Source organism: Bubalus kerabau, chromosome 5, assembly GCF_029407905.1.
Source record: "Bubalus kerabau isolate K-KA32 ecotype Philippines breed swamp buffalo chromosome 5, PCC_UOA_SB_1v2, whole genome shotgun sequence".
Classification (NCBI taxonomy): Eukaryota; Metazoa; Chordata; class Mammalia; order Artiodactyla; family Bovidae; genus Bubalus; species Bubalus kerabau.
In genome coordinates this window covers 114735401-114754609 of record NC_073628.1, presented here as the reverse complement: position 1 = coordinate 114754609, position 19209 = coordinate 114735401, and the positions used below count along the sequence as shown (strand labels likewise).

The 19209-nt window shown below is 38.7% G+C and overlaps 1 protein-coding gene across 6 annotated transcripts in view; it reads right to left on the bottom strand.

Moving 5' to 3' along the window:
• Nucleotides 1-19209, bottom strand: part of RASAL2 (RAS protein activator like 2) — a 402889-nt gene that overhangs the window by 62352 nt on the left and 321328 nt on the right. For all 6 annotated transcript variants that reach the window (XM_055582761.1, XM_055582754.1, XM_055582755.1 and 3 more), the window contains one exon: nucleotides 212-321. In XM_055582761.1, the coding sequence (XP_055438736.1) occupies nucleotides 212-321 (110 nt within the window). The remainder of the gene's footprint in view (nucleotides 1-211; nucleotides 322-19209) is intronic.

Sequence of the window (19209 nt, the reverse complement as noted above, 5' to 3'; positions counted from 1 at the left end):
TCTGCACACTCTCCAATATTATAAGATTTTTAAACTGGTTTGGTATGTAAGCTAATATTTTGTACCGTGCCTCAATATGAGCAAGACAAAAAAGTAAATTTTTTATCAGTTCTCTAGGACTATCACTGATGCACAGTTAGAGAAGACCAAAGTATCTTACCAAAATGCACTGTAAAATTGCTTTCTGTGTTTTAAGCAAGTGAATGCCTACCTGTCATCGGTATTGCGAAGAGAGGGAAGCCGAAAGCTCGTGTTTCGGTCAAGTTTTGATTGGCTTTTGGTCCTCTTGATGGAGCCTTTTAGGCGCTTGCTGAAGAACCCCTAGAATGAAAAGGCACAAGGTGATAGGAAAAAGAACAAAAGGGGAACTGAACCTTGCTATCTCCTAAGTCGTCTGCACTGCCTTTATAAAAACTACTCAGATTCTTATAATGAAGACCAGAAACAGAATCCAGCTTTTAATTTTTTAATTTGTAAAACACAGTTGCTGGAAACCACTTGGTAATGTGCTAAAATTCTTTTTCTTCCAAGATAACTGGGAGAATTAGAGTTTTTGATGGCACTTAAGTTCTTATTTCTTAAACTGTCTCTATACTAGCTATGGTAAAGAAACTTCTAACTTTTAAGGTCATATGTTGGTGGTCTCAACAGTGGCATAATTTGATCTGTGTCACCTTGGATATGGTATTTATGATGTTAACTTTTAAATATAGTTTAACTATTTCAAAATGAAATTGGTATGTATCATTTATGAAACCAGTGAAGCACCTAGACTTCAGAAGAGCAAACTGCCTTATAGTTTTTAGCCCCTGCTTGCTTTGTGCCACTTCTACCAAACCACCCAGAGTGCCTTGAACATCGTCCAGTCTTAGCACCTGGCAAATAATGGACATTCAAAAAAGCTTGCTAAATACAAAAAATAAATACAAGAATGAACATCAATGAACATTTCTTTTAAGAAACAATTCTACTGTTGGCAGATGAAAGGACATCTTACAGAGGTACCTCAAAATGTTTTGACAAAAGACTGTAATTCAAAGAAAAGTATTTTGATGCATGGAAATGACTCTAATCACCTGGTGATGAATATTATTAGCTTATAGAATCTGTGTACAATAATATTTCCAAAAGGAAGAAAAAAACACTAGGCCAATAACAGCATATCAAATCTGTTATATTCTTTTAGTTACCATTAAACCCCACTGTTTTGGAGTAAAGACTATATCACAATAAGCTAGGTTACACTTATCTAATAACTTTACAATAATAAAATCTCACACACAAATTTCACACACACACAAAATAATAATCTCACACAAAACACAGTACGTCTCTCTGAGCAGGTCAAACGTGATGGGGACCTGGCTCTGTTGCTATGCTCACGCAGGGTCTTGTGCTAAGGGTGGCTCCATCTCTGTGCTTCTACAGTTGCTGGAGCAGGATAAAGGAAGTGTGGGGAATCCTGTACTTGCTCTGAAAGCTTTATGTCACTAATGGTCTCATTTTATTAGATAAAAAAGCCACATGACCACGCCTAACTTTAACAGGGCAAGAATGTACAATCCAGAAAGATAAGTGGAGATATCCGGTGAACAGCAGAGTGGACTACCACTGCTATTCCACGCCAAGTATGGTTTGCAAACACATAAGCACTCTGAGAGAATGATGGAAATTACTTATTTCAATCAGAATTGGAACTATTTAGCTGACTGAAGAAAAATGCTTATGTTATTTCTTGTTCTTGTAGTCCAAAGAATAAGGATTAAAAACTAGAAAATATCACATAGACAAAATTCCCTAAGCTGTTTTTTATTTCCCAGGTTTTTTATTATAGGTGTTATTGAGATTGATTGGAGGGAAAAATACAAGGCTATTTTTAAAGTACTATATTTCCTAGAGACAGGCATTTGCCTGGTTTCCTGTATAATCTTGGCATCATTAGGGAAAGTCACTGCTATTTGTTCTCCAAGGCAGAGGTTTCATTTACTACCTTCTATAATTCAAAAAAGATGAGTCATCACATTTTCTTAAGAATGAAGTCAGCAAGTAGATCGAAATTTATAGAATTCTATTAGGATCATTTATTGTTGGTTCAAAAACCACAAGCCTAAGTTGAGATTCAGCCCAAGGACCCAACTAAATACCATATATAAATACATTTCTAACAAAACTATAGTTAAGTAGTTAACTGAGAATGTACTAGTAGATGTTCACTAATATAGTACTTTATCTTTCTGTGGCACTTTTATCTTATACTTCATATTTTAATCCATTTATTTATTAAATATTTATTTTATATGTACATGGTATAAAGCATCATAACAGCTATTGTAAGGGTACCAAAGATTAAATAAACTCCTTGCCCTCAAAAGGCTTGTAGTTTAATACAGGACTAGAAATAAATATAAATATATATAATACAACATGTATTAGGAAGGTACATGTTCTTAATGCCTGACATATTTAATCACAAAATAAAACTATCTTATTTCTTTGAATCTAGGACAACAGTGATTGTCACACCATTATTTTATGAATACTAAGAAAAAAAGCTGCCAATTAAACTGTAACAAAGTGACATCACTTAGACTCTTTATTTTGCATTAAAGAAGTTGTTTTTTTAATGACTTAGGTTGGCAGGTTTTGTCATATATCACATAGTGTACACAAAGAAAGAACATACACAAAACTGGTTAAGGTATTTAATGCTTCTTCATTCTTCTGAACTATTTTTTTTGACTCAGAGTAGTTGTTATTCATGTTTTTCCACAAAATACCATGATATATTCTCTCTTTTAAGAACACTGATGATGAATGGCATGTTTTAAAAGATAAACTATGGAGATGTTAAAAGATGAAAAAATTTACATCTCGGAATTGATGAAACATGGTATTATTTTAGAGAGGTACATAGGAAATTATTTCAGGAGTTCAGAGAAAGAAGAGGTTGCATCATCTGTTGAAATGAAGGGACATTATATGGAAGAAGTGGTATATGCTAGGTCCCAGAGAGAAGACATGATTTGGGTTTGGAGGAATTGAGGAGCAAGGGTACTCTATGGACCACAGCATGAGAAAAACACCACACAGGGTATATATTAAGTAGATTTAGTTTGGTTGGTAAATTATGAGTTGTAACGACAAATAAGATTGGGAAGTTGATTTGTCCAGCTATTGGGTTTGGGTGGACTCTGGGAGTTGGTGATGGACAGGGAGGCCTGGTATGCTGTGGTTCATGGGGTAGCAAAGAGTCAGACACAACTGAGTGACTGAACTGAACTGAACTGAATGTATAATTGGCAGAGACGAGATACCCCACGTCCAAAGTCAGGAGCGGTGGCCGAGAGCAGACACCCCATGTCCAAGGTTAGGAGCAGCAGCCGTGAGGAGATACTCCACGTCCAAGGTAAAAGAAACCCAAGTAAGATGGTAGGCACTAAGAGAGGACATAAGAGGGCAGACAGACTGAAACCACAATCACAGAAAACTAGCCAATCTGATCATATGGTCGACAGCCTTGTTTAACTCAATGAAACTAGGCCATGCTGTGTGGGGCCACCCAAGATGGATGGGTGATGGTGGAGAGGTCTGACAGAATGTGGTCCACTGGAGAAGGGAATGGCAAACCACTTCAGTATTCTTGCCTTGAGAACCCCATGAACAGTATGAAAAGGCAAAAAGATAGGACACTGAAAGAGGAACTCCCAAGGTTGGTAGGTGCCCAATATGCTACTGGAGATCAGTGGAGAAATAATATAAGAAAAAATGAACGGATGGAGCCAAAGCAAAAACAACACCCAGTTGTGGATGTGACCGGTGATAGAAGCAAGGTTTGATGCTGTAAAGAGCAATATTGCATAGGAACCTGGAATGTTAGGTTCATGAATCAAGGCAAATTGGAAGTGGTCAAACAGGAGATGGCAAGAGTGAACATTGATATTCTAGGAATCAGCGAACTAAAATGGACTGGAATGGGTGAATTTAACTCAGATGACCATTATATCTACTACTGTGGGCAGGAATCCCTTAGAAGAAATGGAGTAGCCATCATAGTCAACAAAAGAGTCCAAGATCCAGTACTTGGAAGCAATCTCAAAAACAACAGAATGATCTCTGTTCGTTTCCAAGGCAAACCATTCAATATCACAGTAATCCAAGTCTATGCCCCGACCAGTAATGCTGAAGAAGCTAAAGTTGAATGGTTCTATGAAGACCTACAAGACCTTTTAGAACTAACATCCAAAAAAGATGTCCTTTTCATTACAGGAACTGGAATACAAAAGTAGGAAGTCAAGAAACACCTGGAGTAACGGGCAAATTTGGCCTTGGACTACAGAATAAAGCAGGGCAAAAGCTAATAGAGTTTTGCCAAGAGAACGCACTGGTCATAGCAAACACCCTCTTCCAACAACACAAGCGAAGACTCTACACATGGACATCACCAGATGGTCAACACCGAAATCAGATTGATTATATTCTTTGCAGCCAAAGATGGAGAAGCTCTACACAGTCAGCAAAAATAAGACCAGGAGCTGACTGTGGCTCAGATCATGAACTTCTTATTGCCAAATTCAGACTTAAATTGAAGTAGGGAAAACCACTAGACCATTCAGGTATTACCTAAATCAAATCCCTTACAATTATATAGTGGAAGTGAGAAATAGATTTAAGGGACTAGATCTGATAGACAGAGTGCCTGATGAACTATGGATGGAGGTTCATGACATTGTACAGAAGACAGGGATCAAGGCCATCCTCAAGAAAAAGAAATGCAAAAAAGCAAAATGGCTGTCTGAGGAGGCCTTATAAACAGCTGTGAAAAGAAGAGACGTGAAAGGCAAAGGAGAAAAGGAAAGATATACCCATTTGAATGCAGAGTTCCAAAGAATAGAAAGGAGAGATAAGAAAGCCTTCCTCAGCGACCAATGCAAAGAAATAGAGGAAAACAACAACAGAATGGGAAAGACTAGAGATTGCTTCAAGAAAATTAGAGATACCAAGGGAACACTTCACACAAAGATGGACTCAATAAAGGACAGAAATGGTATGGACCTAAAAGAAGCAGAAGATATTAAGAAGAGGTGGCAAGAATACACAGAAGAACTGTACAAAAAAAGAGCTTCATGACCCAGATAATCACACTAGTGTGATCACTCACCTAGAGCCAGACATCCTGGAGTGTGAAGTCAAGTGGGCCTTAGGAAGTATCACTACAAACTAATCTAGTGGAGGTAATGGAATTCTAGTTGAGCTATTTCAAATCCTAAAAGATGATGCTGTGAAAGTGCTGCATTCAATATGCCAGCAAATTTGGAAAACTCGGCAGTGGCCACAGGACTGGAAAAGGTCAGTTTTCATTCCAATCCCAAAGAAAGGCAATGCCAAAGAATGCTCAAACTACTGCACAATTGCACTCATCTCACACACTAGAAAAGTAATGTTCAAAATTCTCCAAGCCAGGCTTCAGCAATATGTGAATCATGAACTTCCAGATGTTCAAGCTGGTTTTAGAAAAGGCAGAGGAACCAGAGATCAAATTGCCAACATCCGCTAGATCATCGAAAAAGCAAGAGAGTTCCAGAAAAACATCTGCTTCCACTTTATTGACTATGCCAAAGCCTTTGACTGTGTGGATCACAATAAACTGTGGAAAACTCTGAAAGAGATGGGAATACCGGACCACCTGATCTGCCTCTTGAGAAATCTGAATGCAGGCCAGGAAGCAACATTTAGAACTGGACATGGAACAACAGACTGGTTCCAAGTTGGGAAAGGAGTATGTCAAGGCTGTATATTGTCACCCTGCTTATTTAACTTATATGCAGAGTACATCATGAGAAACGCTGGGCTGGAGGAAGCACAAGCCGGAATCAAGATTGCCGGGAGAAATATCAATAACCTCAGATATGCAGAAGACACCACTCTTATGGCAGAAAGTGAAGAACTAAAAAGCGTCTTGATGAAAGTGAAAGAGGAGACTGGAAAAGCTGGCTTAAAGCTCAACATTCAGAAAACAAAGATCATAGCATCCGGTCCCATCACTTCATGGCAAATAGATGGCGAAACAGTGGAAACAGTAGCTGACTTTATTTTTCTGGCTCCAAAATCACTGCATGGTGACTGCAGCCATGAAATTAAAAGATGCTTACTCCTTGGAAGGAAAGTTATGACCAACCTAGATAGCATATTCAAAAGCAGGACATCACTGTGTCAACAAAGGTCAGTCTAGTCAAGGCTATGGTTTTTCCTGTGGTCATGTATGGATGTGAGAGTTGGAATATAAAGAAAGCTAAGTGCCAAAGAATTGATGCTTTTGAACTGTGGTGTTGGAGACGACTCTTGAGAGTCCCTTGGACTGCAAGGAGATCCAACCAGTCCATCCTAAAGGAGATCAGGCCTGGGTGTTCATTGGAAGGATTGATGTTGAAGCTGAAACTCCAATACTTTGGCCACCTGATGCGAAGAGCTCCCTCTTTTAAAAAGACCCTGATGTTGGGAACGATTGAAGGTAGGAGGAGAAGGGAACGACAGAGGATGAGATGGTTGGATGGCATCACCGAGTCAATGGACATGAGTTTGGGTAAACTCTGGGACTTGGTGATGGACAGGGAGGCCTGGCATGCTACATTCCATGGGGTTGCAAAGAATCAGACAACTGAGCGACTGAAGTGAAGTGAACTGATAATGCTGTATCTATCTTAAAATCCACCACAGAGATTAAACCTTAAAATTATGGTTGTTTACAGAATACAGATAAGGGAAATTGTAAGACGGCCCAGAGTGGTTGGTGAGGTAGTAGAAGCTACTACAAAATTCTGTTTTCATTTCCTTGATATAACTGAATTATGGTTTTCATCTGAGAAGACTATTTAGCTCAAAGCTTGGCTCCTTCTATACCTTTGCCTGGACCAACCAGGTTGCACTGAGCCTTCCAGCAACATTATTCCCTCTTTGAAGCCTCAGAGTGTACGGTATGTCCTCTTGCCCACCAGCCCCTCTGAGCAATTCCTTATATACAGGTCAGTAGGCTCTGTACTGTGAACAGCCCTAGCTACAGCTGAGTGGATGGGAATAATTGACCTAAAGCTACCTAAGAGAATGGTCCTGGTAACGGTTTTACCTCTAAGCACGTGGTATCATCTGGAAGATACTAACTGCTCTAGCCTGATCCCTAGCCATTCCCTGCTTAGTGCTTTAGACACCAGCAACTCTAAAAGCCTCCAATTTGTCACGTATCTCTGCTACTGCTCATATTCCGTCCCTTTTCCCTGTTTAAGTCATCCTTTCAGACTCAGCTGAGCCATAATCTCCTCTAAGGTGTCTATTTTGGCAATCCCTGATCCTGTTTAGATTAGTTGTCCCTCCTATGTGCTTCCAAGAATCTATAGATATAGCCAGTGTTACATTTAGCACGCTGCATACCCACTGATGTGTTAACAGTCGTCCCTGTTAAATTCTGAACTTCTCAGGACAGGGACTAAACAATTTTTGCATTCCTGGGCAAGGTTGGTATCTGGCCATCTAGTAGGGGCCCAATGTATGTTTGTAGAACTGAAATTAAAAAGGCAGTGAAATGAGTAAAACCCGTCATGGTGCTTCTGGTCAAGTGCCACCATGGAGAGAACAGGGAACCCTGAGTCAGGAAGTATGGCTTCAAATCCTGGCTCAAATTTCTCCTAGTTGAATGACACTGGACAAATAATAACTCTGAGGTTTCAGATTTCTTAGAGGTAAAATGAGGATTAAAAATTTCTCTTCCTAAGGCCATCTCAAAGAATAAGATAACTGAATGCGAAAGTACTTTTAAAGTAATGGAAAATGGGTACCTATAAGTATGAATTGAAATAAATCTAGGTTGAGAAACTACTGAACAGGTTGGTGAAATCATGATTTTTTTCCTTCTAGACACTACTGCAATGAAGAAAGCAAACTAGAAATAATTCCCACAGCATCAGGGATTTGGGGCTGTTTTGCTCAGTGATATATGCCAGTGCTGTAAGTGGTACCTGGTATATCGTAAGTGTTCAGTAAACATTTGTTGGCTAAAAGAATTTATTGAAGGCCTCCTGGGTTATCAAGCACTGGCCAGGTGCTTTCCAATATGTGGTGACATTTAATTCATGGAACAACTCCACAAAGTAAGTATTCAATAACTTGATTTAAGTAATAGAGTTTATAGGTGAGGAGTCAGAATTTAAATCCAGTGTAATGCTAGTACTGAAAAAGCTTCATTTATTCATATATTTATTTGTCAGATACTTGAGGCACTTGAGATATATCAATGAACAAAACAAACAAAACTCTTTTTCTTCATTAATCTTACATACCAGTGGAAGGAAGCAGACAATAAACAAAGAACAAAGTAAATTAGCAAAAGAAAGTGAAGTAGCTCAGTCGTGTCTGACTCTTTGTGACACCATGGACTGTAGCCCACCAGGCTCTTCCCTCCATGGGATTCTCCAGGCAAGAATACTGGAGTGGGTTGCCATTTCCTTCTCCAGGGGATCTTCCCAGCTCAGGGATTGAACCTGGGTCTCCTGCATTGCAGGCAGATGCTTTAACCTCTGAGCCACCAGGGATTCAAGAGAAAACCACTGTTAAAAACAGAGCTGTGTAAAGAGGATTGGGAGTACAAAGTGGTCATTGCAGACCTCATGAAGATTATATTGAATAAAGATCTGAAGGAGGTGAGTCAGCCTTGGTACTTCCAGCACACACTGGAAGGGAAAAGCATTCCAGGCAATGTGACTAGGCTCGGCAAAGGCTTTAAGGCAAAAGCATGCCTGGTATGATCAAAAAAAGAGTCAAGAAGTCACTTAGGCTGGAATGGAGAAAGCAGTAAGAAGAGTTGTGGGGAATGAGGTCAGAGAGGTAGCATGATGGTGCTGGTCTGGGGAGTGGGGTAGGCGGTATGCTGTGTAGATCCTGGAGGCCACTGTAAGGACCTCACCTTGTGCTCTGACTTCTAAGGAAATATACAATGAGAGACAAGACCATTCAAAGCAGTCATAAATAAGTATTTGATTTTCTTAGAAAAATACTCTCAGCTATGAAACTTTAATATGATTCTAAGCAGGAATGTGCAATATATGAGCAGTTCATTTTCTTCATGAACAGTTGATCACTGTCTATCAATAGCTGAGATATGGAGATGTTCTCTGGCTTTTCCCAAGTCACAGAGCTGCCAAGTGGCAGAGTAAAACTTCAAGTTCAGGTGGTCTGACTCTGGAACTCTTGCTTTTTAACCATAATACTGTACTAATTCTCCACATTCTAATTTCTCTTTGAATACTCTAAGCACTATACTATAATGCATTTTCCCATGTTCAGTTCAGTTCAGTCGCTCAGTTGTGTCTGACTCTTTGTGACCCCATGAATTGCAGCACGCCAGGCCTCCCTGTCCATCACCAACTCCAGGAGTTCACTCAAACTCACGTCCATCGAGTTGGTGATGCCATCCAGCCATCTCATCCTCTGTCGTCCCCTTCTCCTCCTGCCCCCAATCCCTCCCAGCATCAGAGTCTTTTCCAATGAGCCAACTCTTTGCATGAGGTGGCCAAAGTCCTGGAGTTTCAGCTTTAGCATCAGTCCTTCCTGAGAACACCCAGGACTGATCTCCTTTAGAATGGACTGGTTGGATCTCCTTGCAGTCCAAGGGACTCTCAAGAGTCTTCTCCAACACCACAGTTCAAAAATGTACACTATACTTAATTTCTACATGTATCTTATTATAGAATTATACATCACAAAGAAACAGAAATGCAATATGACAATTCAAAAATATGAGAGGAAAAAAGAAAACAAATTAAAAACCTCCACTAATATGACATTTGACTTAGAAAAATTTGCTCCTAAGGCTCCTATCTATAAAATTAAACTAGAGTAAAATTGAAATCCTACTGAAGTTACTTTTATATGTAACTGATTCTGTGGTTACTGAGAAAAAAAATCCAAATATAAAATTTTAAAATAGATGAATACCAGTTAGGAAAATCTCTCTCTCTCTTTCACATAAAGTTATGATATCTATGTCTTATGTTAATTTGGAGAGTAAATGATACTCCTATAAATGTACCCTAAAAATCCCATAGCATAAATGCAAACAAAGGAGAAGACTACAAATAAACTTGATTTCGTCCTTCTAAATGACTCAAACCTAGTCTGAAAGAACACCAATAAAACCCTTCAAACAAATCCTACCCCACCCAGGTTTCCTTTGAAATGCTCTTGCTACCATTTACAGTTCTTAAAAATAGTAAAAAGCTTACCGTTTTAAACAACAACACTCTCATGGCAATTGATACAACTAAAATGACTTAGATTAAGAAGTTGATACTCTTTTTTTGTCAAAATAAGGCTTAAAATTAGCAACAGCCAGTGAAAGATATAAAATCAAATGGTGTCTTTCTCTGGAGCTTGGTGAATGTTAAGATAGCGATAAAAGTTGTTCACCACCTACAGATTGGAGTAACCCCCAAAAGACTGAACTTGGCTATCAGGGCATGATTGGTAACTGAAATAAAACTGCTGCTATGCAACCGCTCTCAGAAGCCTCAGTGGTGGTGATCAGACACTGACTTGCGGGCGTCCTAGCGTTGCTGCTGTTCCCTTAAGACATAGAGAGGCAGCAGAGAGACATGTCATCACCTTTCTCACACACACACACACACACACACACACACACACACACACACAGTGGTGTGCAACAGAACCTTGCTTTAATCCTGTTTGAGACTTTTCCATATCAGTGACCACACAAGGGATTAAATGATTCTAGGTGATTAAGTAATTTTAATAGCAGTTCCTTAAAATGTTCTATGACTCATACCAAGAAAATGTCACCTTCTAGAACCCAGGTGAGAACTGTTTTTATTCTTGCTTTTTAAGTTTCAGTTTAATGAGTAAATTAGTCTCTGTGTGTTTTGTATATTTTAGCTCTTCATATTACTATGGTTCATAATTATCTAAGAAGGGTTATGTCATACATAATGGACTCTCTTGCTTGTTCTCTTAATGTAACTTAGGAACTTGTAGATGTTTGATAAATGTTAACTAAAATCTAATTGTAGAAAGCTAACAAGGAAAAAGGAAAAGGAAGGGTAACTGAAAATGTCAAACTTTACTTTTCAGTTATAATATGTTACTTAGTTTATCTTCCAGTTGTTGGAAGTCTAAACAGAAAGGGAAACTCCAGGTAACAAGGATCATAACAAAACAATAAACAGCTATAAAGTGCTTTATAGTTAATAAGCAGCTTCAGTGTGAGTAATTTCTCCTCTAGTGGGGCTTTTTGATTTAGGGTTATTTGTTTTGTTTTTGTTTGTCTACAAATTTGAGCATCACAGAGGAAAAGAAAAGGTTCTATCATAAATTACAATTGTTTTTTCTAGCGCAGAGCTCATGAATCAGAATCTCTGGTGTGAAGCAGATTGGATTTTTGACACACATCCAATGATTCTCTTTTGTTAAAGGAAGTGAAACTTTTATTATGAAACTCTTAAACATACAAAAGCACAGAAGTTAATAGAGTGAACATATATATGCACTAATTATATCTAAACTATGCCAATGATATTATTAGATTATATTAAAATATAAAAGTAAAATAGTATTATATAACATTATAATTGTTGTGTGTGTGTGTGTGTGTGTGTGTGCGCTAAGTCTCTTCAGTCGTGTCCAGCTCTTTTTCAACCCTACAGACTGTAGCCTACCAGGTACCTCTGTCCATGGGATTCTCCAGGCAAGAATACTGAAGTGGGTTGCCATGCCCTCCTCCAGCGGATCTTTCAGACCCAGGGACCAAAACCACGTCTCATATGTCTTCTGCACTGGCAGGTGGGTTCTTTAACACTAGTATCACCTGGGAAGCCCCATAATTATATATAGCATCATAATATAACTTATTGATATGCTTACCACTAGAAGATATAAAGCATACCTTCTCTATCCCCAATAATTTGCTGTAAAGATTTATCTTCACTTGATACAACACTGTTCTGCCATATTTCTTTTGATTATTATCTTCCAGTTAAAAGTTTTTAAACCTTTTATTTTCAACTTTTTATGTTTTAAATATATCTTTTCTATTAAAAATTATATTCATATAAGAGTAATTTATAAACAAAATTCACTATTTTTTAGGTATACAGTTTGATGAGTTTTGACAAATGTGTACTACTACAGTTGAGATACAGAATATTTCTATCACTCAAAGAATTTATTTGTGCCCCTTTATAGTCAATCCCTTCCTCCTTCCTCAGCCCTTAGAAACCACTCATCTGATTTGTTCCTAGAGTTTCATCTGTTCTAGAATGTTATATAAATGGAATTATGTGGTAAGGAGTCATCCTTCACTTAGCATACTGGTTTTGAAATTTATCCATACTGGTGCATGTGTTACTAGTTGCTTCCTTTTTATTCCACTGTACAGATGTACCAAAACTGGTTTACCCATTTGCCAACCAAGACTTTTGGGATGTTTCCATTTTGGATCCATTAAGAATAAATCCGCTAAAAATTTCTGTAAACAAGTCTTTACTTTTTAACAAGAGTTAAAAGCCATTGGAAATTCACAGAGGAATAGCAGAAAAGAAATGGTGACTGACTAACATAAATATTTCAGTGAGGTGAGTGGGGCGGGGATCTTGAGAAGGGAAGGAATCTCTGATATTTTGTGCTTTACATTTGGAAAAATAGTACAAAGAGTTTTCCCTTGTCCAGATTCATCTAACAGTAACATCTTATGTAACCATAGAATTATTATGACTTCCCATTCCCAAGTGGCTCAGTGGTCAAGAATCCACCTGTCAATGTAGGAGACACAGGAGATGGGGGTTTCATTCCTGGGTCGATCCCCTAGAGGAAGACGTACACTCCAGTACTCTTGCCTGGGAAATCCCATGGACAGAGAAGCGTGGCAGACTACAGTCCTTGGGGTCACAAAGAGTTGGACATGACTTAGTGACTGAGCGTGCACATAATTATGAAAACTAGGAAATTAACACAGTTACCATACTTAAGATAGGCTGGGATCTGGGACCCTTTGCTGCAGTGCTTGCACCTGGATAAGCATGTCCTCCAGCAACAAAATACAAAAAAACTATAAGGAACTAAAAATAACTGCATGCATGTAACATGTGCAGTTGGGGCAAATTATGAACAACAAGATACAAAAAGACCAAAAGCCCAAATGCCACTTCTGAGGAGCTGGAGCAAAAGTAGGGTACTGTGGATGCTCCCTGCACACAGCACCACAAAGGGGTGGGCAGACTACCCAAGCCACTTCTCTGGCTCAGCCCCTGTACTCACCCCGACCCTCACTCCATGTAAGGAACCTGCTCGCCTGCCCATAAGGAGACAGCAAGGAAAATTATTATCTGCTTTCACTCCCTCCTGCTGCAACAGGGCCCAGACAGAGCCCTGTCTGAACTTCTCGTCTCTTCTTACCAGTTGCTACTGATTAAGGTCAAGAACCATGGTCAGTGACATACTGACTGAAATTACAGAATTCTAATTTCACCAGTTTATCACTGTACTAGTTTTCTATTGCTGCTGTAACAAATTACCACAAACACAGTGACTTAAACAGTACAAATTTATTATTATACTGTAGGTACGAAGTCCAACACAAGTATCATCTGGCTAAAATCAAGGTGTCAGCAGGGCTTTATTCCTCTCTGAAGGCTCTATGGGAGAATGTGTTTTTTGCCTTTTCCAGCATTTTAAGGTCACTCATATTCCTTGGCTCCTGGTCATCTTCCTCCATCTTCAAAGCTAGCAGTGTAGTATCTCTCTTAAATGTTCTCAATTTCTAAGGCCTCCTGTTACTTGCCTGGGAAATTCCATGAACAGAGGAGCCTGGCAGGCTATAGTCCATAGGGAAGCAGGCATCAGTCACAACAAAGCAACTAAACCACCACCACTACTTGTTACTAGAATGAAACCACCTGGATAATCTAGGATACTCTTCCTACCTTAAGGTCATCAGCCTTAACCACATCTGCAACAGCCTCTTTTGCCATTTATGGCAACATATTCATAGATTCTGCATATTAGGATACGTATATCTTTGGGAGACCATTACTCTACCTTGCACACATAATTTATGTAATTAGTTTCTTATGGGTGGGCATTTAGGTTGTTTCCAATATTTTACAATTATAAACGATGCTGCAAGGAATACCTCGTATATATGTATTTTCATAATGGTGGAGGCTGTATTTTGAAGGCAGACAGCTAAAAGTGGGACTGCTGGATGGAAAGGTACATGTGCAGATTTGCTAAAATCCCTTCTAGAAGGGCTGCACCAGTTTGCATTCCCATCAGCAATATATGAGAGTGTCAGCTTCCCGTCACCAACTGAATTTATCATACTCAACAGTTTTTGGTAGCTAAAAGGTGAGGTAGTATCTCTATGCTGTTTTGATCTGCATTTCTGATTGTATGAACGTTGCTTTTATATGTTCAGAAAAATTTTTATAGTTTTTGAGAATTATCTATTCATCTCTTTTTTCAATTTTTCTATTGAGGTTTTGATAATTTGTCTCTCATTTTTAAGTGCTGATATCTATATGTTGTGCATCGGTAAGTTGTCTTTTAACTTTATGATGTTTTTTGACATGTCTTAAAATTTTTTTTTTTTTTGCCTCTAGCTTTTCAGTAACCATTCATTAAAGAAGAGTGTTTTTTAAAAGTAAAGAGGAATTCCTCTGTTTTCTTCTAGTAGTTGTATGGTTTATTTTTTACACTTAGATCCCTAATCCATTTGGAGTTTACTCTCATGTAAGGTAAAAGATATATCTCACATTTAATTTTATCTTTTTTTTTCCCCCAAAAAGGGCCACTCAGTTGTCCCTACACTATTTATTTTGAATACCAACTCCTCACAAAATCCTTGATTTCTCTAGAAGGACTTAGTCTCTCACTTTTAATTACCTAAGATCTTTTGTTCATACTACTGTTTTCCTGTCTTGACCGATAATTCTTGGTCTTTCAATTCTATATCCCCTTCTGAGTCTTAACTCCTAAAGGCAAACATTATTGAGCTCATCATTATATTACTTCAATGCTTAGTATACAGTGGGCTACCTAATATATATTTGCAGAATGCTAATAATGATTACCATTCAATATCACAGTAATCCAAGTCTATGCCCCAACCAGTAACACTGAAGAACCTGAAGTTGAACGGTTCTATGAAGACCTACAAGACCTTTTAGAACTAACACTCAAAAAAGATGTCCTTTTCATTATAGGGGACTGGAATGCAAAAGTAGGAAGTCAAGAAACACCTGGAGTAACAGGCAAATTTGGCCTTGGAATACGGAATGAAGCAGGGCAAAGACTAATAGAGTTTTGCCAAGAAAATGCACTGGTCATAGCAAACACCCTCTTCCAACAACACAAGCGAAGACTCTACACATGGACATCACCAGATGGTCAACACCGAAATCAGATTGATTATATTCTTTGCAGCCAAAGATGGAGAAGCTCTATACAGTCAACAAAAAAAAGACCAGGAGCTGACTGTGGCTCAGATCATGAACTGCTTATTGCCAAATTCAGACTTAAATTGAAGAAAGTAGGGAAAACCACTAGATCATTCAGGTATGACCTAAATCAAATCCCTTATGATTATACAGTGGAAGTGAGAAATAGATTTAAGGGACTAGATCTGATAGATAGAGTGTCTGATGAACTAGGGACTGAGTTCATGACATTGTACAGGAGACAGGGATCAAGACCATCCCCATGGAAAAGAAATGCAAAAAAGCAAAATGGCTGTCTGAGGAGGCCTTACAAATAGCTGTGAACAGAAGAGAAGCAAAAAGCAAAGGACAAAAGGAAAGATATAAGCATCTGAATGCAGAGTTCCAAAGAAGAGCAAGAAGAGATAAGAAAGCCTTCCTCAGCGACCAATGCAAAGAAATAGAGGACAATAACAGAATGGGAAAGACTAGAGATCTCTTCAAGAAAATTAGAGATACCAAGGGAACATATCATGCAAAGATGGGCTTGATAAAGGACAGAAATGGTATGGACCTAACAGAAGCAGAAGATATTAAGAAGAGATGACAAGAATACACGGAAGAACTGTACAAAAAAGATCTTCACGACCAAGATAATCACGATGGTGTGATCACTCACCTAGAGCCAGACATCCTGGAGTGTGAAGTCAAGTGGGCCTTAGAAAGCATCACTACGAACAAAGCTAGTGGAGGTGATGGAATTCCAGTTGAGCTATTTCAAATCCTGAAAGATGATGCTGTGAAAGTGCTGCATTCAATATGCCAGCAAATTTGGAAAACTCAGCAGTGGCCACAGGACTGGAAAAGGTCAGTTTTCATTTCAATCCCAAAGAAAGGCAATGCCAAAGAATGCTCAAACTACCGCACAATTGCACTCATCTCATACACTAGTAAAGTAATGCTCAAAATTCTCCAAGCCAGGCTTCAGCAATACGTGAACCGTGAACTTCCTGATGTTCAAGCTGGTTTTAGAAAAGGCAGAGGAACCAGAGATCAAATTGCCAACATCCGCTGGATCATCAAAAAAGCAAGAAAGTTCCAGAGGAACATCTATTTTTGCTTTATTGACTATGCCAAAGCCTTTGACTATGTGGATCACAATAAACTGTGGAAAATTCTTCAAGAGATGGGAATACCAGACCACCTGACCTGCCTCTTGAGAAACCTGTATGCAGGTCAGGAAGCAACAGTTAGAACTGGACATGGAACAACAGACTGGTTCCAAATAGGAAAAGGAGTACGTCAAGGCTGTATATTGTCACCCTGCTTATTTAACTTATATGCAGAGTACATCATGAGAAATGCTGGGCTGGAAGAAGCACAAGCTGAAATCAAGATTTCCAGGAGAAATATCAATCACCTCAGATATGCAGATGACACCACCCTTATGGCAGAAAGTGAAGAGGAACTCAAAAGCCTCTTGATGAAAGTGAAAGAGGAGAGTGAAAAAGTTGGCTTAAAGCTCAACATTCAGAAAACGAAGATCATGGCATCTGGTCCCATCACTTCATGGGAAATAGATGGGGAAACAGTGGAAACCGTGGCAGACTTAATTTTTTTGGGCTCCAAAATCACTGTAGATGGTGACTGCAGCCATGAAATTAAAAGATGCTTACTCCTTGGAAGGAAAGTTATGACCTACCTAGACAGCATATTAAAAAGCAGAGACATTACTTTGCCAATAAAGGTCCGTCTAGTCAAGGCTATGGTTTTTCCTGTGGTCATGTATGGATGTGAGAGTTGGACTGTGAAGAAAGCTGAGTGCTCAAGAATTGATGCTTTTGAACTGTGGTGTTGGAGAAGACTCTTGAGAGTCCCTTGGACTGCAAGGAGATCCAACTAGTCCATTCTGAAGATCAGCCCTGGGATTTCTTTTGAAGGAATGATGCTAAAGCTGAAACTCCAGTACTTTGGCCACCTCATGCGAAGAGTTGACTCACTGTAAAAGACTCTGATGCTGGGAGGGATTGGGGGCAGGAGGAGAAGGGGACGACGGAGGATGAGATGGCTGGATGGCATCACTGACTCAATGGATGTGAGTCCGAGTGAGCTCCGGGAGTTGGTGATGGACAGGGAGGCCTGGTGTGCTGTGATTCATGGCGTTGCAAAGAGTCGGACACGACTGAGTGATTGAACTGAACTGAAGTGAAGTGAATAATGATTAAACTGAATTAGGAAAATTCCAATTCAGTCAAGAAAGCAGGGAAAAGATCTAATACATCTGAAGGGAAAAAATAACCTCAATATTATTAAAATAAAACCAAATCTGGTATTTAAAGAGGAAAAAGTTAGTATCTGAAATACACACTTATATAGACCACCCTCAGTTCCTGCTAATGAGGTATATGTTGATTTTCTTACCACTAGAAGAGACTGATGATCTTAGTCAAGTTCACAGTGTATGAATATTAAGGAAGATGGCTTTCAGGAATCAAATAATTAGAAATGAAGGGTCAAAACTAAGAATGAGAACATTCCCCCTAAGTGAGGTCTATTAGTCTGTTGGACAGTCTCCCAGAGGTTATCATGGAAGCCTGAAAAAAGCATCATATAATATAATATGAAAGATGTTTTTTCATTGTCAGGGGAGATGAACTAGATGAATTTAATTGAAGTTTTCTAGCTCTCATTTCTAGGACTCTAAGAATAACAGCATTGCAGATGAAGGAGGGTTTTGGAACCTATTATTAAAAAAAAAAAAAAAAAATTTCCTGCCTCTGGTGAAACAAAATGCACCTAAAATCCATATTATGGAAATGGTAGTGAGTGAAAGGTACAAAGTAAAACAATCTAATTACTAGCCAGGACAAGCTCTTCTTTTTCTTTTTTAAGTACACAATTAAGTGGAAGAAGGCAGGGAGATGGGCACCAAGGAAAAGATTTTACTAGGCATAGTTATATAACTTCTAGAGGCTACTTCCTAACTGTACTTCTTTCTAATCTTGCAAAAATTTTCTTCTATTATGAGTTTAGGCTTCAAAATAATAACAAATTGGTTCTTAGTATACAATACCTTTTAATCTGCAAACCGGCAAGATCTTAAAATATTTGTGTGATATTTCATTATCATAAAAAAGGTACCATAGGCCTCAGAAGAGGTCAAACCATTTTCTCTTGGTCACACAAGGGAGATGCCAGCTGAACATACATTAAAAAAAGCTGAATATACATTAAAAAAATATGGGTCTTACAACTCTTTTCCCTATTCTTGGTCCAAATTCTTAAATGCTAATAAGATTCTTGTACTGATACTCTGGCAGAATTAAGAAGGCAGGTGACACTGGCCTTAGATCATATGGGCAGAACAGTGCGAAGCCTTTCTGAACTGCAGGTGGCTGATTTTAAGAAGTGCTGCTGAGTGACAGGGATGGTCTCACTGAATGCATGAACCATGAGCCCAGGTGGCCAAGGACAGATCATCAGGGTTGGACCTTCCCTTCTGCTAGATGTACTAGCTTTTTCTTTTTTTTCCATTGAACTTTTTAAAAAGCAGACCACATTCCTACACTTTCAATTATAATTTGAGTGAGAAGCAAACTAAGATAGTCCCCACGAGTCACTCTTTTTACCATTAATCTCATAGGGCTTCCAGTCAAAGAAAATGTTTTCTTTCTACTCACTGTATTCCACCCTTAATTCTATTTTCCTTAACAGATAAGGTAGAATCTTTTTTTTTAAT